We start from the raw sequence: 19865 nt of genomic DNA, 5'->3' as shown, positions 1-19865 counted from the left end.
AGGAGTCTCTCCAGAGACTCCAGGTGCTGGCAGAGAGAAGTCTTTGCTGTCCCTGAGACTTCAAACAACAGGAGGTAAGCTCTAAATCAAGCCCTTGGAGATTTCTTCACAAGATGGAAGGCACACAAAGTCCAGTCTTTGCCTTCTTACTCTGGCAGAAGCAGCAACTGCAGGATAGCTCCACAAAGCACAGTCACAGGCAGGGCAGCTCTTCTCCAGGCAGAGGTTCCTCTTGATGTCCAGAAGTGATCTAAAGTCTGTGGTTTTGGGTGACCTTCTTATACCCAATTTCTCCTTTGAAGTAGGCCTACTTCAAAGTAACGTCTCTTTTGAATGTGAAATCCTGCCTTGCCCAGGCTAGGCCCCAGACACTCACCAGGGGGTTGGAGACTACATTGTGTGAGGGCAGGCACAGCCCTTTCAGGTGTGAGTGACCACTCCTCCCCTCCCTCCTAGCACAGATGGCTCATCAGGATATGCAGGCTACACCCCAGCTCCCTTTGTGTCACTGTCTAGTGTGAGGTGCAACCAGCCCAACTGTCAACTGACCCAGACAGGGAATCCACAAACAGGCAGAGTCACAGAAATGTTATAAGCAAGAAAATGCTCACTTTCTAAAAGTGGCATTTTCAAACACACAATCTTAAAATCAACTTTACTAACAGATGTATTTTTAAATTGTGAGCTCAGAGACCCCAAACCCCACGTCCATCTGCTCCCAAAGGGAATTTACACTTTAATCAGATTTAAAGGTAGCCCTCATGTTAACCTATGAGAGGGACAGGCCTTGCAACAGTGAAAAAACGAATTTTGCAATATTTCACTGTCAGGACATATACAACACATTACTATATGTCCTACCTTAACCATACACTGCACCCTGCCCTATGTAAGAAAAGGGAAGGTTTAGGCATGGCAAGTGGGTACACTTGCCAAGTTGAATTTACAGTTAAAACTGCACACACAGACACTGCAGTGGCAGGTCTGAGACATGATTACAGAGCTACTTATGTGGGTGGCACAACCAGTGCTGCAGGCCCACTAGTAGCATTTGATTTATAGGCCCTGGGCACCTCTAGTACACTGTACTAGGGACTTACTGATAAATCAAATATGGCAATCGTGGATAAGCCAATTACATACACATTTTGTAAAGGAGCACTTGCACTTTAGCACTGGTTAGCCGTGGTAAAGTGCCCTGAGTAACAAAAACAGTAAAATCAGAGTCCAGGACACATCAACAACCTGGGGAATAGAGGCAAAAAGTTAAGGGAGACCACGCCAAGGATGAAAAGTCTAACACTGTAAGGAAATGGCTCCCTGTTGCAGTTACCCCCCACTTTTAACCTGATACTGATGCTGACTTGACTGAGAATTGTGCTGGGACCCTGCTAACCAGGCCCCAGCACCAGTGTTCTTTCACCTAAAATGTACCATTGTTTCCACAATTGGCACACCCCTGGCACACAGATAAGTCTCTTGTAAAAGGTACCAGTGGTACCAAGGGCCCTGTGACCAGGGAAGGTCCCTAAGGGCTGCAGCATATGTTGTCCCACCCTAAGGGACCCCTCACCTAACACATGCACACTGCCATTGCAGATTGTGTGTGTTGGTGGGGAGAAAAAGGCAAAGTCAACATGGCATCCCCCTCAGGATGCTATGCACACAAAATACTGCCTGTGGCATAAGTAAGTAACCCCTCTAGCAGGCCTTACAGCACCTAAGGCAGGGTGCACTATACAACAGGTGAGGGCATTGCTGCAATATGCCCCTACAGTGTCTAAGGGCCTGATTATGACCCTGGCGGACGGCGGAGGCCGTCCGCCAAGGTACCGCCGCTGAATGACCGCACCGCGGTCAAAAGACCGCGGCGGCCATTTAGACATTTCCTCTGGGCCGGCGGGCGCTCTCCAAAAGAGCGCCCGCCGGCCCAGAGGAAATGCCCCTGCAACGAGGACGCCGGCTCAGAATTGAGCCGGCGGAGTTGCAGGGGTGCGACGGGTGCAGTTGCACCCGTCGCGTATTTCAGTGTCTGCTTAGCAGACACTGAAATACTTTGCGGGGCCCTCTTACGGGGGCCCCTGCCGTGCCCATGCCATTGGCATGGGCACAGCAGGGGCCCCGCGGCACCCCCTACCGCCATCCTGTTCCTGGCGGGCGAACCGCCAGGAACAGGATGGCGGTAGGGGGTGTCAGAATCCCCCATGGCGGCGCAGCAAGCTGCGCCGCCATGGGGGATTCTAAGGGCAGTGGTAAACCGGCGGAAGACCGCCGGTTTGCCTCTTCTGACCGCGGCCGAACCGCCGCGGTCAGAATGCCCTGCGGGGCACCGCCGGCCTGTCGGCGGTGCTCCCGCCGACCCTGGCCCCGGCGGTCTTAGACCGCCGGGGTCAGAATGACCCCCTAAGTCTATTCTTAGACATTGTAAGTACAGTTGTGGCCATATTAAGTATATGGTCTGAGAGTTTGTCAAAAACGAACTCCACAGCTCCATAATGGCTACACTGAATACTGGGAAGTTTGGTATCAAACTTCTCAGAATAATAAACCCACACTGATGCCAGTGTTGGATTTAGTAAAAAAATGCACACAGAGGGCATCTTAGAGATGCCCCCTGTATTTTACCGAATTGTTCAGTGCAGGACTGACTGGTCTGTGCCAGTCTGCTGCTGAGAGACGAGTTTCTGACCCCATGTGGTGAGGGCCTTTGTGCTCTCTGAGGACAGAAACAAAAGCCTGCTCTGGGTGGAGGTGCTTCACACCTCCCCCCTGCCGGAACTGTAACACCTAGTAGTGAGCCTCAAAGGCTCTGGCTTCGTGTTACAATGCCCCAGGGCACTCCAGCTAGTGGAGATCCCCCCCCCCCGGACACAACCCCCACTTTTGGCGGCAAGTCCAGGGGAGATAATGAGAAAAACAAGGAGGAGTCACCCACCAGTCAGGACAGCCCCTAAGGTGCCCTGAGCTGAGGTGACCCCTGCCTTTAGAAATCCTCCATCTTGATTTTGGAGGATTCCCCCAATAGGAATAGGGATGTACCCCCCTCCCCTCAGGGAGGAGGCACAAAGAGCGTGTAGCCACCCTCATGGACAGTAGCCATTGGCTACTGCCCTCCCAGACCTAAACACATCCCTAAATTCAGTATTTAGGGCCCCCAGAACCTAGGAAACTAGATTCCTGCAACATAAAGAAGAAGAAGGACTGCTGACCTGAAGCCCTGCAGTGAAGACGGAGACGACAACTGATTTGGCCCCAGCCCCACCAGCCTGTCTCCCTACTTCAATGAAAACTGCAACACCAATGCATCCAACAGGGACCGGCGACCTCTGAAGCCTGAGAGGACTGCCCTGCATCCAAAGGACCAAGAAGCTCCTGAGAACAGCGACCCTGTTCAACAAACTGCAACTTTCTGCAACAAAGAAGCAACTTTAAAGACTTCACGTTTCCCGCCGGAAGCGTGAGACTTTCCACTCTGCACCCGACGCCCCCGGCTCGACCTGCGGAAAACTAACACTACAGGGAGGACTCCCCGGTGACTACGAGCCCATGAGTAGCCAGAGTTGACCCCCCTGAGCCCCCACAGCGACGCCTGCAGAGGAAATCCAGAGGCTCCCCCTGACCGCGACTGCCTGCAACAAGGAACCCGACTCCTGGAACCAGCACTGCACCCGCAGCCCCCAGGACCTGAAGGATCCGAACTCCAGTGCAGGAGTGGCCCCCAGGCGACCCTCTGCCTAGCCCAGGTGGTGGCTACCCCAAGGAGCCCCCCCTGTGCCTGCCTGCATCGTTGAAGAGACCCCAGGGTCTCCCCCTTGCTTTCTACACAAAACCCGACGCCTGTTTGCACTCTGTACCCGGCCGCCCCTGTGCCGCTGAGGGTGTACTTTCGGTGCTTGCTTGTGTCCCCCCTGGTGCCCTACAAAACCCCCCTGGTCTGCCCTCCGAGGACACGGGTACTTACCTGCTGGCAGACTGGAACCGGGGCACCCCTGTTTCCATTGAAGCCTATGTGTTTTGGGCACCTCTTTGACCTCTGCACCTGACCGTCCCTGAGCTGCCGGTGTGGTAACTTTGGGGCTGCCTTGAACACCCAACGGTGGGCTACCTTGGACCCAACTTTGAACCCTGTAAGTGTTTTACTTACCTGTGAACTTAACCTTTACTTACCTCCCCCAGGAACTGTTGATTTTTGCACTGTGTCCACTTTTAAAATAGCTTATTGCCATTTTTGCCAAAACTGTACATGATATTGTGATTATTCAAAGTTCCTAGAATACCAGAGTGAAATACCTTTCATTTGAAGTATTACTTGTAAATCTTGAATCTGTGGTTCTTAAAATAAACTAAGAAAATATATTTTTCTATATTAAAAACCTATTGGCCTAGAATCAGTCTTTGAGTGTGTGTTCCTCATTTATTGCCTGTGTGTGTACAACAAATGCTTAACATTACCCTCTGATAAGCCTACTGCTCGACCACACTACCACAAAATAGAGCATTAGAATTATCTATTTTTGCCACTACCTTACCTCTAAGGGGAACACTTGGACTCTGTGCACACTATTTCTTACTTTGAAATAGTACATACAGAGCTAACTTCCTACAAACACCAACTGTCAATCTGACCCAGACAGGTAATCCACCAACAGACAGAGTCACAGAAATGGTATAAGCAATAAAATGCTACTTTCTAAAAGTGGCATTTTCAAACACACAATCTTAAAATCAACTTTACTAAAAGATGTATTTTTAAATTGTGAGCTCAGAGACCCCAAACTTCACATGTCCATCCGCTCCCAAAGGGAATCTACACTTTAATCAGATGTAAAGGTAGCCCCCATGTTAATATATGAGAGGGACAGGCCTTGCAACAGTGAAAAACGAATTTAGCAATATTTCACTGTCAGGACATATAAAACACATTACTATGGGCCTGATTATAACCGCGGCGGGCGGCGGTCGCCGCCCGCCATGCGGTTACCGCCAAATGACCGCACCGCGGTCACAAAACCACGGCAGCCATTCTGGCTTTCCCGCTGTGCTGGCGGGCGACCGCCAAAAGGCCGCCCGCCAGCACAGCGGGAAAGACGCAGCAACGATGAAGCCGGCTCCGAATGGAGCCGGCGGAGTTGCTGGAGTGCGACGGGTGCAGTAGCACCCGTCGCGAATTTCAGTGTCTGCTAGGCAGACACTGAAATTCTTTTTGGGGCCCTCTTACGGGGGCCCCGCGGCACCCCCTACCGCCATCCTGTTCCTGGCGGGAGACCCGCCAGGAACAGGATGGCGGTAGGGGGTGTCAGAATCCACATGGCGGCGGAGCGCGCTCCGCCGCCATGGGGGATTCTGCAGGGCAGCGGGAAACCGGCGGGAGACCGCCGGTTTCCCGCTTCTGACCGCGGCAGAACCGCTGCGGTCAGACTGCCCAGCGGTGCACCGCAAGCCTGTTGGCGGTGCTACTGCGGTCATTCGCCCTGGCGGTTTTTACCGCCAGGGTTAGAATGACCACCTATATGTCCTACCTTAAACATACACTGCACCCTGCCCTTGGGACTACCTAGGGCTACCTTAGGGGTGTCTGACATGTAAGAAAAGGAAGGTTTAGGCCTGGCAAGTGGGTACACTTGCCAAGTCGATTTTACAGTTAAAACTGCACACACAGACACTGCAGTGGCAGGTCTGAGACATGATTACAGAGCTACTTATGTGGATGGCACAACCAGTGCTGCAGGCCCACTAGTAGCATTTGATTTACAGGCCCTGGGCACCTCTAGTGCACTGTACTAGGTACTTACTAATAAATCAAATATGCCAATCATGGATAAGCCAATTACATACACATTTTGTAAAGGAGCACTTGCACTTTAGCACTGGTTAGCAGTGGTAAAGTTCCCAGAGTAACAAAAACAGTAAAATCAGAGTCCAGCACACATCAACAACCTGAGGAATAGAGGCAAAAAGTAAAGGGAGACCACACCAAGGATGAAAAGTCTAACACATATATATTTATTTATTGAAAAAACTAAAGATTAAAGTAACATTAGAATTAGGTGAATTTCTCATTGACAATTGAAAAGATGGTAGTTGACTCAGCTTCTTTGATGAAATAGATGGTTTTATTTAAGTCTCTGATATAAATGAACACCTCAGCCTACAGACGATCCTCTCCCCGGTCTTCTCCTGCCTCTTCTCCACTCCAACTGTCTCTATCACCTAGGAGACCCCTAGCATTCTAAGCAATACATTCTAATCCTAGAATGCCACACATCTTCCCCTCATCAACAAACTAAAGAACGCTAAACTAGGTAAATGAAATGAAATGAAATAACAGAAAATGCAATCTTAACACATTACAATAAAACAAATAACACAATTATACACATTGTTACCTAAAGTTATATAACATTTGAGGATTCCCGAGCTCTTTCTTAATTCCTTATTATTTCCTATTTCATGACTATCTTCTTACTCACCATTATATCTTATACAAAGGCAAACAAAGTTTTTAGAACATTACAATTGTGCCCTCATCGTGCTTTATACAAAGTCATCTAAAGATTTAGGACGTCTAATGATTCTAGAGCTCTTTCTCAATTTTACACAGTTATCCTCTTGCTCACACCTTCTCTCGCAACCTTTCACAGATTTATCTTCTCCATCCTCAGTGATTTTCACCACTCTCCCAATGTTCAATATTTTATGATCCTCAGTCTTTACAGCGTTCTTCATGACCTTTATCATTTTGAGAGGAGAAGAAAATTTTGAACTACTACTAGATAGACCAAGACGAGGATTTCTCACCTTGATAAGATCACCTACACAAATCACTATCTTCTTCACCGCCTTCCGTCTATCAAAATTGGCCTGCTTTTGAAAGCTTTTCTAAGTTCTCTGTCAAACTTGTGCTCTTCTTTACACACAGTTTCAGACTCTGAAACCACTTTATCATTTACCCATGAAGGGCACACTAGTGTGTTTGGTTTTCTGTGCTTAAACAACTCAAAAGGCATAAGGCTTGTGCTTGTATGTGGAGTCAACCGGTAATTCTTAATTTTATTCAAATTTTCCTCCTTCCAACATTTGTTATTGACTAAAGCTAATTGAATAGTTTACTTTAGCACTCTGTTTAACCTCTCCACCATACCATTCGTCTCAGGATGATAGGGAGAGGCCTTCTTATGCCTAATTCCCTTGTCACCAAGAAACCTTTCCATGTCTTGAGAAACAAGCTGTACAGCATTGTCAGTGAGGATGGAAGATGGGAACCCCTCCCTGTCAAAGATCTGATTAAGAAAATCTATGACAACTTGTGTTTCTACTGAAGATGTGATCCCAAATTCAGGCCACCTTGAATACATGTCTATTAATACTATCACATACTTGTCAGTGCTGGAATATCTAATAAGCCCCAAGATGTCTAACGAAACTTCCTGCCAAGGTACACTTGGTAGCTCCCTCGCTTCCATAGGTTGGATTCTACACATCAAGGTCCTATCAGCTCTGGAACACTCCAAGCAATCTCTAACACTCCGCTCAATTTGGACATCCATTCCCGGCCACCAATACGTGAGCCTTAATCTTTCCTTAGTTTTAGAGATTCCAGAATGACTCTTGTGTGCTATTGATATTAGTTCATCCCTTAGCTTCTCTGGAGGAGCGAGCTTAGTCCCTCTCAATAATAGATCACCATGAGAGGACAACTCTTCTCTGACCCTACAGAAACCACTTAAGTGTTGATCTTGCTTCTCAGTGCCATCCCATCAATTTTACACGGTTATCCTCTTGCTCACACCTTCACTCACAACCTTTCACAGATTTATCTTCTCCATCCTCAGTGATTTTCACCACTCTCCCAATGTTCCATATTTTATGATCCTCAGTCTTTACAGCGTTCTTCATGACCTTTATCACTTTGAGAGAAAATGTTGAATGACTACTAGATAGACCAAGACGAGAATTTCTCACCTAGATAAGATCACCTATACAAATCACTATCTTCTTCAACGCCTCTTCGCCAGTGAAAAGATGGTAGGTGACTCAGCTTCTTTGATGAAATAGATGGTTTTATTTAAGTCTTTGATATAGATGAACACCTCAGCCTACAGATGATCTTCTCCCCGGTCTTCTTCTGCCTCTTCTCCACTCCAACTGTCTCTATCACCTAGGAGACCCCTAGCATTCTAAGAAATACATTCTAATCCTAGAATGCCACAACAATGCTAATGTTTTGAACTAAAATAAACACAGAACTTCAGCAGATATAGTTAGTGGCACTAATTATAAGTTTCACCCCTGCCATGCACTTATTATGACCTCTCTTATTACATTGTTCATCACATGTTCTATGACATAATTTATGACATCACTAGTGACATCTCAAATGACATCATTGATGACGTCACTGATTACATCATCCAATAGGTGTGCTAGTTTGTTCTGTAGTTTACATAATGGCAGGTAACTACCATAATATTTTTCTAGCTAACTGTGTAGAGGTATTCAACATGTTATAAATGTTTGCACTGAAGAGTAACTCTGTGTGCAAGCAACAGTTGATCTGTATTCATTATGCTCCACCCAACCTTTTGGTTCTGCATAAAGGTTTCCAACAGGAGTAAGATTTTATGTAGTAGATACTTACTTTTGTAAGCAGCCTTGAGTTTCTGGAGAGAACTGTACCTGCATGATCATTTATACTTAACATAGAAGACTGTGTGCATCAGTTACTAACCTATGTATGTGTGCTTGTTTTGTTTCAGAAGATAGGTACCTGTAAAGTTTTCACCTCAGTTTGAAAGCTGCAGGTAGTATCATCTTTAGGACCTTCAGATTTTGTTTTATGTGTAGCAAATAGTGTTTTTTGACAACTGTTGCATAAAGTGTGCACTCTTCTTAGTAGATTCTTTTTAATAATCTGTGGTGCATTTCTCACCAGTTTCACTGGTTCAAAACAGTGTAGTACAGAGCAAACTCTCTCCATAGAGTGAACACTGTTTACAGTACCAACTTATCTACCCACATTAAGCTTACTTCTCAATATAGGTTCACTGAGTGTCATGAGTTCCATACCGATTAAACATGTATTTAGCAGGCACTATTTTGGTTTTCTGTCAACAATTGCATAGCTATTGAACACTGCAATCAATGAGTGTTTCTCATATGTCCAAGGTCCATTGTTAATTTGATGTATGGTGCCTATAAACTGTATGCTATAGGCTCAATGTTGCATATAATTCTTGTTTTCAACAACTAAGTAAGTAGTATGTGTGGTGGCAGAAATAATAGGTGATTTTCTCCTGAGCTATGTTGTACTTACTGTCAGGCCTCTAATGTCATACAATTTTGTTTATAGAGCGATATGTGTGTAAGTGAAGCTTGGATGATGTTATCAGTGAAGTCATCAATGATGTTATTTGAGATGTCATAAATGATATCATAGAACATGTGATAAGTTATGTTATTTGTGAAGTCATAAGTAGTGCATGGCGGGACTGGAAAATATAGTTAGTTCTACTAACTATAACTGCTGAATTTCTGTGTTTCTTTTGGTTCAAAATATTAGTGGTGCCACTTAGAAATTCACCTAACCATAACATTACTTTAAACTTTGTTTTTCAGCGAAATTCTACGGTAAATTAACAATTTTTGATTATTTTTGAGAGTGTATGTATGTATGGTAGAATCACTTTATAATAAATGTTGTGTTCAGACAATATTTTGTAAAAAATAATGTTTTTTATTGTAACATAACAAGATATGGTTGACAGCTTGCAAAATCTTTCTAAAATGTGTGTGAGTATTACACAGATACATATTTAATGTATCAATAGAAATTGTTTATTTGCTCGGTTGTTGTGACTCTGATATCGAGACATGTTACCAGCAATCATTTTTTGAGGTGTCATTACTCTCATGGGACAAGTAGGGAGATCATAAAGTTCTAAATTTCATTGTCACCTTTTGTAAATGGTAGTGTGTGGATGAACTGGCTTCTCCAGTCAGACCCTTCTCTCAGACAACAGGTGTGAGTAGTAGTGTGTGGAGAATGATAGCTCTCTCCTTTCACACCTACCCCTCAGATGATAGGTGTGCGTAGCAGGTGGAAGAGATTGGCCTCTCTCTTGGATGATGGGTGCGCATGCTATACTCTGCCCAGGGACTGCACTCCTCATAAACACCCCTCTCTCTGATAATTGGTCTTTCGCAAGGCCAATTGCCTAAATATACCATTATTTTTTAACATGAATGTCTCAAAAACTACTGAATGAATGAACACCAAATTACAAAAACCACAATCTGCGGACCAAAATCTAGCTTGCTGTTGAATTTGGTGTAATTCCGTTCAGTAGTTTTTGCTGTAGCCGTGCCTAAAGAAGTCTACGGAAAATGTATGGGGATTTTATGTTTTGGCACCCCCTTTTCCCAGCCCCTGCTTGATGGATCACCCTGAAATGTTCCAGGGAGGAGCTGAAGTTAATGAACTTTTTTTGGAAAGCTTTGTGAAGATTCGTCAAACTGGTCCAAAGTTATTAGCAAACCAAAAAACGCCCAATCTATTGAAAAGCAGACCTACCTGTAACTACTTAGTGGTGACTGCCACTTTGTAATACATTCATATATACAAACACACTTCGTATAGCTATTCCACAGTGGCGAGTGAAAATAAGCGCTCTTCACTGCCAGGACTGGAGGGACAGACCTTCCGTTTTCCTATTTAATCAGCTAATTTTTTTGTTTCTCATTTCTTTATTTTTATTTTTGTAGAGCATACTACAAATCCCTAGATAGTGCTAACACGATACTTGATTGTCATACATTTTATTTGCAATGCGCTGCATCTTGTGAGGCTGCAGCCTCTAGACCATGCCATCGTCAAGGAATAGTATATCCAGAATTTCACTCTTTTACCATTCCAAGATGCTCAATACATTCAGTCTGAATGTGGTGACCATGCTGTAACTTCAAAACAACTAAACACCATCTACAATAGCATTGCAAGACAGCCACTTGCTGCTATGTTTTATATTTATTTATTATTATATGCATATATACGCTCCGAGAGGTAGCATTTTTTCCTTCTCTTTTCTTTTATTCTTTTAACTTATGTTACATATATTTGAGTTTATTCTCGATGTTTAAGTGTACAAATACAAAAATAAGAGTAGATGGATGAATTGATACATGAGCACAAAGATGAGTGACAAAGTATGAATTCCTAATCACATTACTGACTGAGAAAACACTTTCATTTAAAAGCCAGCCATACTGACATTACCAATGTTTTTTCTTTCTTGCAGTTTCTTGTTTTCAGTCTCCATCTCAGTTATCCTTCTCCTATACGTTCAACAGCACTGAACATCCTCTTGGGTGCCAGAGCATTTCAGAAACATATTTAAGACATCTTTAAATAGAACAGTCCAACAGAAACACTAGTGCAACAGCATCACACTTTATTGCTTTCTTTTAGATGCACTGAATAAAAATGTTGAACTCTAAATGAATGTTTTGGAGGGAACAAAAAATACTTTACAGTCTTTCATTAAAAAACGATATGATTTAGTTATGGTTGTATCCGTGGCTAAATTTTAAAAACTCCATTGCCTAGCAACACAAACAAGTAACATTAGTATGACCAATCAAACACGTACAATCTTTCTTCAAAAAAATAATATCCCAGTAACACCTAGTGCCAATAAACAGATAAGCTAAATATCTGGCAGAGACGCCTAGGGTGTTTCAGTGCGTCTTTTCTAAAGATCTACAATTATCTAGGATTTTGAAGAACCCATTAACCTAGGATCAATAAAGAATAAAATGGAAAAGAAAATTCCCTATCATCTTATGCCATTAACTGCACTGCATGCCTTGGGGAGTTTTAATAAAGATCATTTTTTTTTATTTAAGCTCATTCTGTTCTCTAAAATACCTGTGGATCGAAAAGGAAGAAGGGACGACCATTCCTCAGCTGAAGTGCAATGTATTCCTCTTGACTCCCCGGGGATACTGCAAGCAGGATCAACCCTTCCGCTTCCTTGGTTCGAAATCTCACTTTGATTCCTGTCATAAAACAAAGCCATGATTGGAATTTGGTTTATCTTGAGATCTGAATTTAACAAATATGTTATTAACAGACAAACATTTACATGTTCACAGAGAATGCTTTTGCTCTAGAAAGTAAATGAGTAAACTATTGGTATCCAAACAACCCATGCAACAATGTAAGTCTAAATAAAACACAGTATTAGCGTACACAGTTCAAGTCCAGTATTAGTAGTCATCTAACACTTTTTTGCTAATTACACAGGATGGTTTGGAGCCAGAGAAAGAATATATGCTGGTGTACCCAAAACAGTAGAGAGGGCTTCAAATTACTGTTATTAATCGTATAGTGGATGCCGCCCACAAAAGGCAATTCCATGTAAATCTGAGGTCGAGTCTTAGGAATGACTCACACAGGCAACAGCAGTGAAAACAGAACTGCATGTTTCACATGCTTCTGTCAGGTGGTTGATTCCTAATCTTCCCCAGTCTCTAAAGGCCCAAGGGATGTGGTGGAAGGACATGCACAGATCCGCTGCATGCCCAGATCTTCAGAGACACAAAAGAAGTAATGGATGCCTGGGCAGATGTTGCCATGTCATTTTCAGATTACTACCTTTTGCCTTTTACCTGTTTGTACAAAGATGGGTGACAAAGCAAATTTCTTGTGCGTTTGGCTGCCTCTGTGGCTGAGCACGACTGGTTAGTTCCTACCCTCTGAACTCTAATACAGACAGGTGAGTACAGGGCTTGATGCAGGCAGGGCAGGGAAAGCCACAGGGATGTGTGACTTGGTGGCAGGAAGCAGGAACCAAATAGTGGCAGGATGTGAAATAATATTTTAATATATTTTGAGGGATATGTTAAAGCTGACAATCTCAGGCTTGTTTTTAAAATGAGGGGACGAGAGTCTGAGGGAGGTGGAGAAGGGTAATTAAAACATGGTTTTTTTCGCTTTCCTCTGATGCCCCCTGCCCTTATTTAGTGCATTTGTGAGGTCATCTTACAGAATGAGTACCTTACAGTGAGCTAGTTGTGGCATTTTAGCATAAATCAGAGATGGCCAACAGCATGTCATATCAGTCCCAATGTAAAAGGAACAGCACAGGCTGGTCATATGGGACGGGGAAAGGTCCCTGGGAGTCCAAATATAATGGAACAAGAGCCCTCATTCACCAATTGGTGACATGCTTCATCATTGGGCTATGCCCCTTGTCAGGCCGGCACTGCAATGCTTGACGTGCCTCACAAGGGCGCTCTTTGCCGGAGATCTTTTTACAGTAGATAATTGCCGGTCGGTGTTTGCTGGTATGTAGGATTGGTATGAATAAAGAGTGCTGTTAAAAATGGCAAGAGGTAGAAACGATAATTTATTTTAATATTACACCTCTGTCATGATTAAAAACAAAAGTGCGGGGAGAGAAAAAGATAAGGTCTAGTCTCCCCAAATCGAATAAAGTGTCGAAAAACCACTAACCCTATTGTCTGGAAGTGTAGTGTGTGCAAGTACAGGATCCCCTATACTGCTTCTAAATTAAGGTCAACATGTTTCTCGCTTCTTTAGTCTACAAGATATAGTGCGATTCTTCAGGACCAATAAACCTACCTAATCCTTAAACCTTATAAAGCCTATAATAAGAAATACCATATTTTGCAGAAACCTGGAAAACAAAAGTAGAGAAAAGTAAAGCATTTAACATAGCACAAAATATCTAGTGATGTGCAGTGTGAAAAACGTAGGCAGAATCAAAACACACTGGTGATATATCCCCTCTGTGATGTGCATATCTAAAAAGTGAGTGCACAAAGGTAATAAACAGACGTTGCACACCCATGATTACCCTCCTTTTATTAGGGGATGGGCCCCATCGGGTTAGCACCAAGTTTCAGTGGTCCAAATTGGTCTAAATGCATAGATATAAATGGAAGATTGGGAAGTTACTATCATACAGTAACATTGTCTGTGTATTAAATGTAGCTAAATAATAGGCAAATCAAAGCACATACATCGATGTATATTTATAAATAAATGTAGTCCTATATCATTTCCCTGATAACCTCTGGGCCCTATTTCTTTATAAAACCGGAAGGTCAGAGTGTGTCACATGCCAAATGATTATGTCACTATTATGGAATTCTGTGACCCCCGAATAGGGAGGCAGCAAGATCAACTTGAAACAATATCATATGTATTAACACTGTATCACATATGTTGGCTGGATGATAGGCAGAGGTGGTTCTCAAGAAAAAGGGAGGAAGGGGGAGGTGTGCACCGTGTGTCAACCTGGTCACCACGAGGCCGATATGACAGCTCCCACCAGTCTAAATCGGATACAGGCCACGATTAACCCTGTGTATTGCTGAAAAGGTAAAAAAATAAAATAATATTTAGTAACAGGAAACCCTGTGACAAGACTTCTATACCCATACATTAAAATGCGCCGGCCTCTGATGTAGAAGACCGCGCTATACTCACACATCCGGGGAAGGCAAACCCCGTGTTGAGCTTAGCTCAGCATCGTTGGTATCAGCCCCTTGGTGTATACTTGGGGCCAGGAAAAATAAACACTAAACCCAATATAAGCAGTTCTAAAGAGGGGGACTAATGTATGTCACTTACCTGAATAGCCGCCACTGAGTCCGGCGTCACCTACCCCAACTCGATGCTCCTGGTAATGAGGAGAGCAGCTGGGGGGTGGAAACATAAATAGTAAAGTAACTGAAATAAACGAAGGACTCAGCCCTTAAAGAAAAATGGTGGCCATCTTGTTTTATGAGCAAAGGACAGTCCTGTCAATCAGTGGAGCTAAAAGAAGGACAAAGTTACCTCTAGTCAAATGGCAGCCATTTTACACAATAGGAATTGCTCCCTTCTCCAAATGTAAGTACATCTTAGGTGGATGACGGCTACCAATATAGGTAGTGAGTTAGGTTTGAGTACAGAAAATGTGGACAATATCTAAAAGGAATAGACTGCCCTGAAAAATATGCGGTCATCTTAAAAAGTTAATTCACTGACCGGGTGATCAGAAAATAAAAGTCTTCTATCATTGAAGGGGACCACAACTTGCTCTCTGGGTGGTAGGAAAGGGGTCAAAAACCCACGTAAGACCTCAACAAGTAATAGACGATATAATGGTAACCCAAAGATACCATCAGCTATCATAGCTATGACGTGCACTGTTAAGGATGGATAAAGTCTGTCCATGGAATATCATCATTGAGTCCATTCAAGTGTGCCCTCAATCTGTACACCCAACTTTGTTCTTTCTCAAATAATCTAGTGGTACATTCTCTATTATCCCTAATACTCTCCAAAATTACCAACTTGAGATCATTAGGAGTATGATGTTGCTCTATATAGTGCTTAGTCAATTTTGTCGAGGATCTCTGGCATCTTATAGTGCTGTGATGTTCATTGATCCGAGTCTTAACCATCCAAATAGGGCTCAGAGGGTATCAGGGAAATTATATAGGACTACATTTATAAATATACATAGATGTATGTTGTGAGAAAACAGGGCTGATTGCAGAGGCCCCCTAACTTTTTGCCCCCATTTTCCACTTTATGCTGGTGTTTTCCTGACTCTGATGGTGCCCTGGGTACTGCTAACCAGTCCCAGGGCCTGTGCTCTGTGTAAAATGGATATGCAAATTAGGCTAATTATATTTGGCTAAGTTAACCTACCTATAAGTCCCTAGTATATGGTAGGGCATGTAGGTTTAGGGACCACAGCATAGGTGGTGCACACCTAGGTGCACTGCTGAGGTGCCCAGTGTCATTTTAAAGGCAGGCCTGCTTTGCTGGCTGCTTTTAAATTAAAGTTATATGCAAATTCGACTTTGGAATTAAAGGTACTTCCAAAGTCTTAAACTACCTTATTTTTACATATAAGTCACCCCTAAGGTGTGCCCTATGTGCCCCTAGGGCTGGGTGCCATGTAACTATAAGCAGGGACTTTATAAAAATAGATTTATAAGCCCGGGTGAGGTAAAAACAGCCAAATTCGTTTTTCCCTCATTGAAGTAAATGGCCTTCATAGGCTAGAATGGGCAGACTTTATTTTAAATTTTAAAGTCTCCTTAAATGTTACATACCAAGAATTTGGTATCAAATTGATTGTTATAATAAATCCCACAACTTCCAGTTGTTGGATTTAATATAACCAGTTCAGGTAAAAAGTTTAGACTTTACCTAAAAAGTTGCCAATTTCAGCTCTGCATTGTTTTTGCTGCTGTGCTCTGATTGGCCAGCCTGCAGCAGCTTCTGCCAGGCTACTTTAATGAGGTGTGAAGTGGCCTGGCTTCACACAAAGGAATGTGCTTGGGGGAGAGAATCTCCCCTCAGCAGATGGTGAGGCAGGAAGGGGGAGGGCTGCCAAACTGGTCTTCAAAGGCAGAGAAGGACATCTGGAGCACCCAGCAACACCCCCACATCCTGCAACCCCAGACAGCTAGGTGCCCCCTTGATTAGATTAGGAGAGGGCAGGAGAGGGGTGTGTTTATGATTCTTAGCCACACCAGTGGGTGGGCTCAGCCAGACCTCTCCTCCAAAAATCAGATTCATCCATTTTGGATTTTTAGAGACTGTTGCCTTCTGGGATGGATTTTTGCCACACTTCCCAGGAAGTGGTCATCACAGGGGGACGACCCTGTCCCTGATTGGAGAACCAGGGCCCCCCTGCTTTTCACCCAGGAGCAAGGATAAAACTGGCAGACCTGCACCCACGCCTCAGATCCCCTCCAGAATTCAACAAGAAAGGAACTAAAGAAGAAGAAGGACTGCCCTGCTGGACCCCTGGCCTGCACCTGGACCCTGCACTCAGAAGGACTGCACCAGCTGCACACTTGGGCTTCACCACAAGAAGGACTTTGCCTGGCTTCAACTGGTTCAAGGAGGGACTCCCTGTTTGCTACAGGTGAAAAATTGCTAAACCAGAGTCCCCTGCACCAACTCCTGAAGAAAGCGACCAGCTGACCACTGTCCAGTGGCCAAAAAGGAGTTTGCGCCAGGTGCATTCTGGGAGTTGAAGTCCGCACCCCCAAGGACCATCACAGAACTTCTGGACCCTTGGGGTGAGCTGTGGACCCCAAAAGAACCTTAAAAGAACATCTGGGTGAAGCCCCAGAAGTTTGGAAAAGATTGGAGAATTTTTGAAAAAAAGCTCCATAAAGTGACCGACCCGACGCGGAAATTCTAGCCGGCTTGCCTCAACCGCGACCCGGCCTGACTTCGTGGTTCGTCCCGGTAAAGAAAAACATCCAAAAAAGAGACTAAGTCCGAACGTAAAAAGTTGACCGGGACCTTCCAGCCATCGTATCCGAGAAGGGCTCCACGGACGTCGGATCAAGATCCAGGTTTACCCCGGTCGAAGGATTTTCATCTTGAAAAAACGACTAAGTCCGAAGGTAAAAATCACCACCGAGGAAACCGACTTCGCGTATCCGGACAAGGGCTCCAGGAGGTCGGATCCAACTGGCAGGTTCGTCCCGGGGAAGAAAAACATCAAAAAAAGAGACTAAGTCAGAAGGTAACTTTTTAACCGAGGCCTCCCGCGACTTGTAGCCGAGCAGGGCTCCATCGCGGTCGGCCTGAAAGTTTGACTTTGCCCCGGTCCTGGTGCAACCAGATGACCCGATTGGCGCTTTTTGTTTCTAAACGCTAGAAAATAATAATACTTTAAAAATTCATATCTCCGGTTCCCCTGAACCGATTTTAATCGTTTTTGTGTCATTTTAAAGATAAAAATATAAGCTATTGTTATAAATTGGTTTTGGATTTTTAAACTGTTTCCTGTGTTTTATTTAATTACTGTTTTGTGATATTTGAATGCTTTACACTTTGTCTCCTAAGTTAAGCCTTGACGCTCGATGCCAAGCTACCAAGGGTAGAGCTGGGATTAATTTACTGAGACCTAACTGTACTTATGTGGAGGTTTGTGGCTTGTTGCTAGGTGTAGGTACCTACCTGCCCTACCAATAACCCATTTTCCAACACACACTGTCTTACATTTGGAAGGAAAAATGTAGAGAAACACAAGGGGCAATAACACTTGTTCTGCTATTCTGTATCCCCCCAAGTCTCCCGATAAAAATGGTATCTCACTTGCGTGGTTAGGCCGAATGCCCGCGTCAGGAAACGCAACATGGACACATCACATTTTCCTAAAGAAAACTGACGTATTTTTGGGAAAGTGTCTAGCTGTGGATTTTGGCCTCTAGCTCAGCCGGGACCTAGGAAAACCTACAAACCTGTGCATTGTTTAAAACTAGACACCGAGGGAAATCCAAGATGGGGTGACTTGTGTAACTCTCACCATGTTCTGTTACTCAAAATCCTTTGCAAACCTCACAATTTGGCAAAAGAAAACACTTTTTCCTCATATTTCGCTGACAGAAAGTTCTGGAATCTGAGAGGAGCCACAGATTTCCTTCCACCCAGCGTTCCCCCAAATCTCCCGATAAAAATGGTACCTCACTTGTGTGGGTAGGCCTAGCGCCCATGACAGGAAATTCCCCCAAAACACAACATGGACACATTACATTTTCCCAAAGAAAACAGAGCTGTTTTTTGCAAAGTGCCAAGTTGTGGATTTTGGCCTCCAGCTCAGCCGGCACCTAGGGAAACCTTCCAAACCTGTGCATTTTTTAAAACTAGACACCTACGGGAATCCAGGATGCGGTGACTTGTGGGGCTCTCACCAGGTTCTGTTACCCAGAATCCTTTGCAAACCTCAAAATGTGGCCAAAAAACCACTTTCTCCTCACATTTCAGTGACAGAAAGTTCTGGAATCTAAGAGGAGCCACAAATTTCGTCCACCCAGCGTTCCCCCAAGTATCCCAATAAAAATGGTATCTCACTTGTGTGGGTAGGCCTAGTTCCGGTGAAAGATAATGCCACAAAACACTATGTGGACACATCAAAATTATAAAATACTAAACTACCTGTTTTTGCGGGGGTGGGGACCTGCGTTTTTGGTCCTGGCTCAGCAGCCATATAGGGAAACTTACCAAACCCAAACATTTCTGAAAACTAGACACACGAGGGAATCCAGGGAGGTGGGGCCTGCGATCTCTGGTGGGGTCCCCCCCCATGGGCCTCAACTGGCCCTCTTACCCAGAATCCTCAGCAAACCTCAAATTTAGCTAACATAAATCACATTTTTCCCATATTTCTGTGTGGGATCACCACACCAGGACAAATTTCCTACCATCCAACGTTCCCCCAGTCTCCGGGTAAAAATGATACCTCACTTGTGTAGGTGGGCCAAGTGCCTGTGACAGGGAAGAGCCAAAAACATATTGAAATTGAGGGGGAACCAAAACGGATCCAAAAGGGCAAAAAACATTTTTAGGCTGACAAGTGCAGCAGACTTTTTATCGGTATGGATGAGACAATGCTGGGTGGTAGGAATTTTGGGGATTCCTGCTGATTCCGAAAGGTTCCATCACAAAAATGTGGGAAAAATGTGTGATTTCCAGCAAATTTGGAGGTTTGCAGGTCATTGTGGGTAAGAAAATGGTGCGGGTTGCATGTGAAGCACACCACCCTAGAATCACCCAGATGTTTAGTTTTCAGATGTGTCTAGGTCTTGTGGATTTTTCTACATGGCAGCGTCCCAAAGTCCAAAAAGTGCAGCCCTCACCATTCCAAGTGGGACGATTTTGAGAGTTAGCCAAGCTCTCATGGCCCAAATGTAAAACCAAAACCCAAAATAATCAAATGTCCTCTTGCTTGCTGTGGGATAAGATGTTTTAGTGTGCGGGTGGAGAGCTGCAATACTGTTGGGGTGGGGGCACAACCAGCCCCATACTGGTTAGTAGCCAC

The 19865-nt window shown here is 44.2% G+C and overlaps 1 protein-coding gene across 1 annotated transcript in view; it reads right to left on the bottom strand.

Moving 5' to 3' along the window:
• USH2A (usherin) overlaps positions 1 to 19865 on the bottom strand; it is a 3586186-nt gene that overhangs the window by 2275169 nt on the left and 1291152 nt on the right. Inside the window, exon 22 of the mRNA XM_069233891.1 lies at positions 11924 to 12054. Coding sequence (XP_069089992.1) covers positions 11924 to 12054 — 131 coding nt within the window. The remainder of the gene's footprint in view (positions 1 to 11923; positions 12055 to 19865) is intronic.

This window comes from Pleurodeles waltl, chromosome 5 (genome assembly GCF_031143425.1).
Source record: "Pleurodeles waltl isolate 20211129_DDA chromosome 5, aPleWal1.hap1.20221129, whole genome shotgun sequence".
Taxonomy (NCBI): domain Eukaryota; kingdom Metazoa; phylum Chordata; class Amphibia; order Caudata; family Salamandridae; genus Pleurodeles; species Pleurodeles waltl.
Note: the sequence above shows the minus strand (reverse complement) of the source record. Positions and strands in the feature narration are given on the sequence as shown.